This window comes from Eucyclogobius newberryi, unplaced genomic scaffold, assembly GCF_026437365.1.
Source record: "Eucyclogobius newberryi isolate DKJ021-1_F unplaced genomic scaffold, fEucNew1.0.hap1 SCAF_12, whole genome shotgun sequence".
In the NCBI taxonomy this organism is placed as follows: Eukaryota; Metazoa; Chordata; class Actinopteri; order Gobiiformes; family Gobiidae; genus Eucyclogobius; species Eucyclogobius newberryi.
Genome location: NW_027315746.1, coordinates 34,824,615 through 34,837,017, shown reverse-complemented (window position 1 = coordinate 34,837,017; position 12,403 = coordinate 34,824,615). Strand labels below are relative to the sequence as shown.

The 12,403-nt window shown below is 47.5% G+C and overlaps 1 protein-coding gene across 2 annotated transcripts in view; it reads right to left on the bottom strand.

Moving 5' to 3' along the window:
- Window positions 1-12,403, bottom strand: part of agla (amylo-alpha-1, 6-glucosidase, 4-alpha-glucanotransferase a) — an 88,264-nt gene that overhangs the window by 16,568 nt on the left and 59,293 nt on the right. For both annotated transcript variants that reach the window (XM_072441942.1, XM_072441941.1), the window contains exons 26-33: window positions 12,074-12,197; window positions 10,990-11,091; window positions 8,342-8,453; window positions 8,149-8,284; window positions 7,970-8,082; window positions 7,305-7,516; window positions 4,778-4,875; window positions 4,613-4,700 (exon numbers count right to left, since the gene is read on the bottom strand). In XM_072441942.1, coding sequence (XP_072298043.1) covers window positions 4,613-4,700; window positions 4,778-4,875; window positions 7,305-7,516; window positions 7,970-8,082; window positions 8,149-8,284; window positions 8,342-8,453; window positions 10,990-11,091; window positions 12,074-12,197 — 985 coding nt within the window. The remainder of the gene's footprint in view (window positions 1-4,612; window positions 4,701-4,777; window positions 4,876-7,304; window positions 7,517-7,969; window positions 8,083-8,148; window positions 8,285-8,341; window positions 8,454-10,989; window positions 11,092-12,073; window positions 12,198-12,403) is intronic.

Below are 12,403 nucleotides of genomic sequence, written 5' to 3'. Positions count from 1 at the left end.
ACACATGAGACACACACATGAGACACACACATGAGACACACACATGAGACACACACATGAGACACACAGAGGACACACATGAGACACACAGAGGACACACACATGAGACACACACATGAGACACACACATGAGACACACACATGAGACACACACATGAGACACACAGAGGACACACACATGAGACACACACATGAGACACACACATGAGACACACACATGAGACACACAGAGGACACACACATGAGACACACACATGAGACACACACATGAGACACACACATGAGACACACACATGAGACACACATGAGACACACACATGAGACACACAGAGGACACACATGAGACACACAGAGGACACACATGAGACACACAGAGGACACACACATGAGACACACACATGAGACACACACATGAGACACACATGAGACACACACATGAGACACACACATGAGACACACACATGAGACACACAGAGGACACACATGAGACACACAGAGGACACACACATGAGACACACACATGAGACACACACATGAGACACACACATGAGACACACAGAGGACACACATGAGACACACACATGAGACACACACATGAGACACACACATGAGACACAGAGGACACACATGAGACACACAGAGGACACACACATGAGACACACACATGAGACACACACATGAGACACACAGAGGACACACAGAGGACACACACATGAGACATACACATGAGACACACACATGAGACACACATGAGACACACACATGAGACACACACATGAGACACACACATGAGACACACACATGAGACACACATGAGACACACACATGAGACACACAGAGGACACACATGAGACACACAGAGGACACACATGAGACACACAGAGGACACACACATGAGACACACACATGAGACACACACATGAGACACACATGAGACACACACATGAGACACACACATGAGACACACACATGAGACACACACATGAGACACACAGAGGACACACATGAGACACACAGAGGACACACACATGAGACACACACATGAGACACACACATGAGACACACACATGAGACACACACATGAGACACACAGAGGACACACATGAGACACACACATGAGACACACACATGAGACACACACATGAGACACAGAGGACACACATGAGACACACAGAGGACACACACATGAGACACACACATGAGACACACACATGAGACACACAGAGGACACACAGAGGACACACACATGAGACATACACATGAGACACACACATGAGACACACAGAGGACACACATGAGACACACAGAGGACACACACATGAGACACACACATGAGACACACAGAGGACACATATGAGACACACAGAGGACACACACATGAGAGACACACATGAGACACACAGAGGACACACAGAGGACACACACATGAGACACACACATGAGACACACAGAGGACACACACATGAGACACACACATGAGACACACACATGAGACACACAGAGGACACACACATGAGACACACAGAGGACACACATGAGACACACACATGAGACACACACATGAGACACACAGAGGACACACATGAGACACACAGAGGACACACACATGAGACACACACATGAGACACACATGAGACACACAGAGGACACACACATGAGACACACACATGAGACACACACATGAGACACACAGAGGACACACATGAGACACACAGAGGACACACACATGAGACACACACATGAGACACACACATGAGACACACAGAGGACACACAGAGGACACACACATGAGACACACACATGAGACACACACATGAGACACACAGAGGACACACATGAGACACACAGAGGACACACACATGAGACACACACATGAGACACACAGAGGACACATATGAGACACACAGAGGACACACACATGAGACACACACATGAGACACACAGAGGACACACAGAGGACACACACATGAGACACACAGAGGACACACACATGAGACACACACATGAGACACACACATGAGACACACAGAGGACACACATGAGACACAGAGGACAGACACATGAGACACACACACGAGACACACACATGAGACACACAGAGGACACACATGAGACACACACATGAGACACACACATGAGACACACACATGAGACACACAGAGGACACACATGAGACACAGAGGACAGACACATGAGACACACACACGAGACACACACATGAGACACACAGAGGACACACACATGAGACACACACATGAGACACACACAGAGGACACACACAGAGGACACACACAGAGGACACACACATGAGACACACACATGAGACACACACAGGACACACACATGAGACACACACATGAGACACACACATGAGACACACACATGAGACACACAGAGGACACACATGAGAAACACAGAGGACACACACACACGACACACATATGAGACACACACATGAGACACACACATGAGACACACAGAGGACACACATGAGACACACAGAGGACACACAGGAGACACACACATGAGACACACACATGAGACACACATGAGACACACACATGAGACACACAGAGGACACACATGAGACACACAGAGGACACACACATGAGACACACACATGAGACGCACACATGAGATACACACATGAGGACGCACACATGAGGACGCACACATGAGACACACACATGAGACACACACATGAGACAGACACATGAGACACACACAGAGGACACACACAGAGGACACATAAATGAAACACACACATGAGACACACACATGAGACACACACATGAGACACGCATATGAGACACACAGAGGACACACACATGAGACACACAGAGGACACACACATGAGACACACACATGAGACACACAGAAGACATACAGAGGACACACACATGAGACACACACACATGAGACACACACATGAGACGCACATATGAGACACACACAGAGGACACACACATGAGACGCAAACATGAGACGCACACATGAGACACACACACATGAGACACAAACATGAGACACACACAGAGGACACACACATGAGACGCACACATGAGACACACACATGAGACACACACAGAGGACACACACATGAGACACACACATGAGACACACACAGAGGACACACACATGAGACACACACATGAGACACACACATGAGACACACACAGAGGACATACAAATGAGACGCAAACATGAGACGCACACATGAGACACACACAGAGGACACACACATGAGACACACACATGAGGACGCACACATGAGACACACACATGAGGACGCACACATGAGACGCACACATGAGACGCACACATGAGACGCACACATGAGACGCACACATGAGACACACACAGAGGACACACACAGAGGACACACACATGAGACGCACACATGAGACACACACATGAGACACACACATGAGACACACACATGAGGACGCACACATGAGACGCACACATGAGACACAGCCACTCCTGCACACAGAGGACACACACATGAGACACACACATGAGACACACACAGAGGACACACACATGAGACGCACACATGAGACGCACACATGAGACGCACACATGTGACGCACACATGAGACGCACACATGAGACACAGCCACTCCTGCACACAGAGGACACACACATGAGACACACATGAGACACACACAGAGGACACACAGATGAGACACACACATGAGACGCACACATGAGACGCACACATGAGACACACACATGAGACGCACATATGAGACACACACAGAGGACACACACATGAGACACACACAGGACATTAGACACACACAGAGGACACACAGAGGACACATACAGAGGACACATACAGAGGACACACACATGAGACACACACAGGACATGAGACACACAGAGGACACACACAGGACATGAAACACACAGAGGACACACACAGGACATGAGACACACACAGAGGACACACACAGGACACACACAGCACACACAGCACATTAGACACACACAGCACACACAGCACATTTGACACACACAGCACATTTGACACACACAGCACACACAGCACATTAGACACACACAGCACATTTGACACACACAGCACACACACAGGACACACAGCACATTAGACACACACAGCACACACACAGGACACACAGCATATTAGACACACACATGACATTAGACACACACACACATACAGGACACAGACGCACACAGGACACACACGCACGCACACAGGACACACACACGCACACAGGACACACACACGCACACAGGACACACACGCACACACGCACACAGGACACACACGCACGCACACAGGACACACACACGCACACAGGACACACACACGCACACAGGACACACACGCACACACGCACACAGGACACAGACGCACGCACACAGGACACACACACACGCACACAGGACACACACACACGCACACAGGACACACACACACGCACACAGGACACACACACACGCACACAGGACACACACACACGCACACAGGACACACACACACGCACACAGGACACACACACGCACACAGGACACACACACGCACACAGCAGCATGAACCTTTCAGCTGCAGTGCTCATCACCACCAGCAGGGGTCACTTACAGGTCCCTGGTGGTAGTTGAAGCCTTTGGCCAGGTTGTAGTCGTCGTTTTCCAGTGAGTTGTCGTAGACGCCGCAGTAAACCATGTCACTGGAACGACACGAGGGAGTGATGTCACCGAGGAGGAGGAGCCAGCCTCGTGTGGCACAATGTGCTGTGGAACTTACTCTGGGTCCAGGGTCTTCATGCCCAGGGGCCCCAGCAGCTTCTTCTCTGCCACCTCCAGAGCCGTCCAGGCGTGCTCCACAGTGAACAGCTCCGGGGCCTAACAAACACACACAATGTCTTCTACACATTACACTGTGACTAACAATTGTTCTCAAAGGAGTCACTTCTGACAGAAGTACAAAGGTGTTATATAAGTAAAAGTATATACAGTCTAAAGTATAAGACTTAGTGCTGTTCCACAAGTGTGACAGGAAAAATCACATATTTAAAAGACAGAAGGAGTTCATCTGTTTTATAAGATAATATAATCCTTTATTGTCCATACATGGAACCCCCTCACTGCTGTTCTGCAGAGGTCTGAACCCCCTCACTGCTGTTCTACAGAGGTCTGAACCCCCTCACTGCTGTTCTGCAGAGGTCTGAACCCCCTCACTGCTGTTCTGCAGAGGTCTGAACCCCCTCACTGCTGTTCTACAGAGGTCTGAACCCCCTCACTGCTGTTCTGCAGAGGTCTGAACCCCCTCACTGCTGTTCTACAGAGGTCTGAACCCCCTCACTGCTGTTCTGCAGAGGTCTGAACCCCCTCACTGCTGTTCTGCAGAGGTCTGAACCCCCTCACTGCTGTTCTACAGAGGTCTGAACCCCCTCACTGCTGTTCTGCAGAGGTCTGAACCCCCTCACTGCTGTTCTACAGAGGTCTGAACCCCCTCACTGCTGTTCTGCAGAGGTCTGAACCCCCTCACTGCTGTTCTACAGAGGTCTGAACCCCCTCACTGCTGTTCTACAGAGGTCTGAACCCCCTCACTGCTGTTCTGCAGAGGTCTGAACCCCCTCACTGCTGTTCTGCAGAGGTCTGAACCCCCTCACTGCTGTTCTGCAGAGGTCTGAACCCCCTCACTGCTGTTCTACAGAGGTCTGAACCCCCTCACTGCTGTTCTACAGAGGTCTGAACCCCCTCACTGCTGTTCTGCAGAGGTCTGAACCCCCTCACTGCTGTTCTACAGAGGTCTGAACCCCCTCACTGCTGTTCTACAGAGGTCTGAACCCCCTCACTGCTGTTCTGCAGAGGTCTGAACCCCCTCACTGCTGTTCTGCAGGGGTCTGAACCCCCTCACTGCTGTTCTGCAGAGGTCTGAACCCCCTCACTGCTGTTCTACAGAGGTCTGAACCCCCTCACTGCTGTTCTGCAGAGGTCTGAACCCCCTCACTGCTGTTCTGCAGAGGTCTGAACCCCCTCACTGCTGTTCTGCAGAGGTCTGAACCCCCTCACTGCTGTTCTGCAGAGGTCTGAACCCCCTCACTGCTGTTCTGCATGGGTCTGAACCCCCTCACTGCTGTTCTGCAGAGGTTGTTCTACAGAGGTCTGAACCCCCTCACTGCTGTTCTGCATGGGTCTGAACCCCCTCACTGCTGTTCTGCAGAGGTCTGAACCCCCTCACTGCTGTTCTGCAGAGGTCTGAACCCCCTCAGCCAAATAATCAACAAGACTAGCTATGGATACAGAGTCAGGAATGGAGCTACCATCAGTCTCCTCCTCTACATGGATCACATCAAGCTGGATGCTAAGAGCGAGCGGGACATTGACTCCCTGATCCACACCACCAGGATCTACAGATATCGGAATGTCATTCGGACTAGAGAAGTGAGGTGATGGTGACTAAGAGAGGGAAGGTGGTCCACACAGAGAGAAGGTGGTCCACACAGAGGGAAGGTGGTCCACACAGAGGGAAGGTGGTCCACACAGAGGGAAGGTGGTCCACACAGAGGGAAGGTGGTCTGAGACTGTACACTAGCACCCTGAGACTGCACACTAGCACCCTGAGACTGCACACTAGCACCCTGAGACTGTACACTAGCACCCTGAGACTGTACACTAGCACCCTGAGACTGTACACTAGCACCCTGAGACTGTACACTAGCCGTAAGGAAGGAGGCTGAGGACTAGTGAGTGTGAGAGCCACTATCCAGGACGAAACGTCCACGATCCATAAGTACATCAAGGACAAGGCTCCTACAGAGGACGTGCTCAGTGAATGTCTCAGACAATGAGGAACAGAGGATGATGAGGTGCTGGAGGGACCATCATGGGAGGACACGCCCCTACATGGGATTTACCACCAGAACATAACTGAAGTGGCCGATATCACAAAATCCTACCAATGGTTAGAAAGAGCCGTCTGAAGGACAGAGGCCCTGATCATGGCAGGACAGGAGCAGGACAGGAGCAGGACCTGAACACCAGATCAATAGAGGCCCAGATCTACCACACCAGACAAGACCCAAGACCAAGACCCAAGGTGTAGGCTGTGCAAAGGGGCCCCTGAGACCATCCCACACATAACTGCAGGTGCAGATGCTGCAGGGGACAGCAGACATGGAGCTCCATCACCAGGAGCTGACATAGTGTAAGAAACATCTGTGCAGAGCACGAGCTGGAGTGTGTGTGTTCATTAACATTCACTGTCCCCACCAAAGAAACAAAAAAGTCAACACAACAGAATGTTCAGTGCTGAGGCGAGCACGCACCACGACCATGGCGATGGTGAAGTTGGGCCTGAGCTGGTAGTCACACCAGGCGCTGGAGGCTCCGTAGCTGTCCTTGTAGATCCCCTTCTTGTGCACCAGCTCAGGGTGCTTCTCGTTGGGGTCGTGTGGGTCTCCAGACACCCAAAAGTGGGCCTCGAAGGACTCCTGGATCTGCTGGTTCCACTGGGAGTAGGACACAAAGGACTCTGTGCCTGCACACAACACTGGGGTCACTGCGGGTGCTCGTGTGCCGTACTGAAGCAACAGATACTTTATGTGCTACATTATAGTTATCGAATGTAGATTATTGTAGAAAAACACTACTAATCCTTTTCTACTATGGAACACTCCTGCATGAATGAGGGACCAGACTGACATTTATATTTTACAAAACAAGTTAATTTCTGTATTTGAGTGGTTTTAAGATGAGGTTTTTGTCTTATTCAGGTCATCTGGGTTGTGTAAAATAAGAAAATAATTCATGTATTAGGCAAAATTGCTTTAAAAATTCAGTCTTTGGCTGAGATTATGCTAAAAACCTTTTAGTCGAATTTATTATTAAGGACATAACATTTTTCCAGGACATTTGACAATTTGACTTATTTTCCATGTGGAAAGCCCATCATTTTGCACGATATATATATATAAACATTAAACAGATGTACCATTCTTGTGGATTTTGGCTCCATCGTAGGGGAAGAGTCCTTTAGAGTGCAGCTCCACCACCCAGCGAACAGCAGACTTACTCAGACCCACGATCTCCACTGCAGCACCGTCTCTGCACTCACACGTTACAGCAGGAAGAACACTTCACATCGTTCATGTTTAGAAGCTCGAGACAAACCTGGGCGTGGCAGGCATGCCTTTGTTCCTGGCTCTGTCGCTCTCTCCCATCTTGTCCATCCATGTGCCGCAGTTAAAACGGTTCCCTCCAGAAACGAAGCCTGTGAGTGGGTCGACTCTGGCCTCCACGCTGAAGCCTGAGGACACATGGACTTTACACATGTGTCTGCTCTACAGCGTGAACTATGACATACCCTCGTCCTTCATGTTCATGTCGATCTTTGACCCTGCGTCCCTCTCTCTGTAGGAGATACCCTCTAGGTGGCGCTGTAGAGCCTCCTGGATCACATCATATAAGGGCTGTTCCTGTGTAAACAAAAACACATTTTGATGTCATTTCTGCACAAAATCAGTGTCTTTTCAACTTTGGAAAAACTAAAAAATAAAGTTATTGGTGGATTTTTCTGAACTAAGCTCATGTTAAAATATACAAACGCTGTAAAGGTCCATCTCAAGCTTATTTCTTTATCTTTTTGAAAGGGAGTGTCCTGTTAAAACTGAAAAACATGAATAACTGAAACACTTCTGTCAATTGTTGATAATAGTACAGAGGCATATGCTGTATATATTGAATTGAAATGACTTGTAGATGGTCAAGATTAACAATTTTGAAGAATATAGGAGTGATTGACATCTGGAGGAGATGAACCCTCGGGCGCGCCGGTGTGACACTCTTTTGCCAGAGGAGCAGAGCAAAGAATTGGGAGCGAAGATATCAGTGTTGGAGATACAAAGTGCAATGAAGAGCCGGAAGAACGATGGAGACGGTTCATCTCAGAGTGTAAAGCTCTAGAAGACACATTTACTCCTGTGCTGTCAATGTTTAAATGGCCACATAAAAATAAGGCCATGATTGTTTTTGTTTTTAGTAGATCTCTGCTTGTGTTTTTGTTTTCTTTTTAAGCCTAGTTGTTCCGTTTTGTTCTCTTTAATTGTTAATTTGTTAAATTTAATACAAGACATTTAAAAATAAATACATCAATAACAATAGTAGGAGCTAAATAATTTAATTTATGCAATAAAGGTTGGCAAAAATAATAAGGAAGGGTAAAAAATGATTGCTGTAAACATTTTTTATGACATTACGTTGTGAAACTGAGATTATATTGAGGACAATTTACACATGTTTCATCTTGCTAAAGACAAGCAAGCAGACTTAAATATTGAAATTGGTTTAAAAGTATTTACTATACCAAAATCAGCGGGCCCAAACATTCTAATTCATATTTATTCATCCTTTGCAGCGCCTGCCCCTCCCCCGCACTGCTCAGCACTGCTCAGCACTGCTGTGCTGCTGGAGCGGCTCCTCAGTCTCCGAGTGCCGACTTGTACAAGACTTTACAGACTTGCCTTGAGCAGAGGTCTGAGCGGGAAAGAGACGCGTGGTTTTGGGAATCACGTGGAAGAAAGAAAGGAGACGTTTTTTGTCCCTAAGCGCGGCGCTAAAAGTGGCGCTAATGTGGAGCTAACAACAAGAAAACACTTCAGTGATGTGAGGAAAACATGCAAACCAGTGCAAACCTGGACAGATCAGGTCTCACTGCCCAGAATCCGGTGTTCCAGGAGAAGAGCTGGACACGTGTGAATACAATCAGAATGCACTCATTTGAATCACTACATGAATAGTTTATCACTAAGATAAGCTTAAACTATAAAAAATACTTTCTTTGTAATCATATCACACGTCCATGTTCCTGTTCCTGCTGCATGAATATGGACTCAGTCTTTCACCTGCTGCACATTTGTGTTCAAAAAGAACTATTACTAGGTGTAATCCCTCATTCGTCCAGGCGTGTTCCATAGTAGAAAAAGCTTCAGTTGTAGTCATCTGGACTCAGTTTGAAAAAATAGAAGCAGGACAAAAGGGAAACTGAACAGAGAAGGAAGGGTGTTTCTATCCCTTATGTGTCTGGCCTGTCGGAAAAACTGCAGAGAATTTTTAGACAACACGAAGTCCCTGTTTATTTTAAACCAGGAAACACTTTAAGACAAAAACTGGTTCACCCAAAGGACAAGTTGCCGACTCAAAAACAGAGCAATGTAGTTTATTCGATCCAATGCAGTGAAGAAAGCTGTAAAGAACGGTACATAGGTGAGACGAAACAGCCTCTACACAAGAGGCTCTATCAGCACAGAAGAAATACTAGTTCAGGACCTCAGAGTGCCGTGCATCTCCATCTTGAAGCCTCTAATCACTCGTTTGAAGACGGTGAGGTGAAGGTTTTAAGCAGGAGAAAAGATGGTTTGAAAGAGGAGTCAAGGAAGCTATTTTTGTTAAAAAAGAAAGACCTTCTTTAAACAGAAATGGAGGGCTTAGGTTTCATCTTCCTGTTATTTATAATGGGATTCTGAACCCCTGGAAAGGTAAAGGACATTCAGATGCTAATCAGGTCCTCAGGGTGGTTGAGCCAGGGTCTCACAAAGACAAAGAGGTTTCTAATAGCCCATTAAGATTCTGAATAGGCTCGGTAGATACAAGGGGGGAGTTTCTGTTGAAACAAACAACTCTTTCTACTTCAGGAAGGCTCCGCCCAATGGGCGGGTCTTACCACAGAACAGTATTAATATCGGAGTTCTCGATCTAAATTCTGTTATTGACAATGACTCTTGGATGAGAGTCGAAACGTCTATTTTTTCAAACTGAGTCCAGATGACTACAACTGAAGCTTTTTCAACTATTACTAGGCTCTATAAAGCGATTTCATGGTTTGTATGCATTTTCTGGCCTGCGGCCCACAGAGTGTCGAAATTCGGCCCGTTGCCCAAAATGAGTTAGACACCCCTGGTATAAATTGTGTGCATGTGTAAAGTAGAATACAGTAATAATGAAGAGACCACATACCACTTGTCCTGGTTGGAGGGGTTCACTGTCATCAGTAGGATACATGCGAGACACAGGACAGCGCAGGATCTCGTGGCCTTGAGGAACATGGTTCACATAATCCTGTGAAGAAAAGACTTGAATGAACCTTGACTGGGACATATTCTGCTGTACATACAACTGTAATGAGCGTTTAACCTTCTGTTTCCTCATCATTTGTTCACTCACTGTTGTCTTTTGATTCCTGCATGTTTGAGTTAACCATGTTCTGTCCTGCAACTGAGGCCCTGTTTTCACCTACCTCCTATCCCCGCCCACATCCCCTGTGCTTATTTGAAAAGTGAAGACTCAGTGACACATGTAGAGTTCAACATAGCCACTTTTCAAAAATTTAAAACATGTAAATGACAATCTGCTGCGGCTAGAGTGAAATGTCACTGTGAAGAGGCGGGGCTTATCACTGTGAAGAGGCGGGGCTTATCACTGTGAAGAGGCGGGGCTTATCACTGTGAAGAGGCGGGGCTTATCACTGTGAAGAGGCGGGGCTGTCCAAAGCCACGTTGAAACAGACAGGCGTTACTGTGTTACTGTCTGTATTGTGGCTGCTGAAAAGACCAGACAAAGCATTAAAGACTATTTAAAGTAGCTAAAGCGCAGGGTTCACATCATAATAAGACCTGTCTGATAATATTACATTCCAACTAAAATGGAATGAATAACTTATATTATTATTCAATTTAAAAGGATATGTTTTATCCTGGTACTTTTTGGAATAAACTCCAAAAAGTACCAGAATGCAGGGTTTTACTTCAGTTTACTTCAACATTTCTCAGGAGAACGACAACAAATTGGGAAAGTTTGTGTTTGGTAACATTTTAAATGATAAAGTGGACGAATGAGCTTTTCTAAAAGTAGGCCTACAATATGCAACTGCGTCTCAGGAGGCATGAACTCCTCTCAACAACACCCAAAGCCAAAAGCTTTCAAAACTGCATTCAGCTGAGACGAGACGCAGGTTTGAAGAGGACCGGACACGAGCTTTCTCCTTGTTTGTCTTTCACTTCCTGGATGAGTGAAAGTCCTGCAGCAGTGAGATGCTGTTTACCTGGATGCACTGGAGCCACCACCACACGGCGTCTCTGCAGTTGTACCTGGCACTGCGGCCCTCGCCCAGCAGGTTTGGGATGAGGCCGTGACGCAGGGTCCCAGCGAACGCCAGGATGATGTTCCTGAGGGACCAGAGGACACGAGGTTAAAGTGAAGACTTCACTGAGCCTCTGCCAGTGTGTGTGTGTGTGTGTGTGTGTGTCTGCATGTGTGTGTGTGTGTGTGTGTGTGTGTCTGCATGTGTGTGTGTGTGTGTGTGTGTGTGTGTCTGCATGTGTGTGTGTGTGTGTGTGTGTCTGCATGTGTGTGTGTGTGTGTGTGTGTGTGT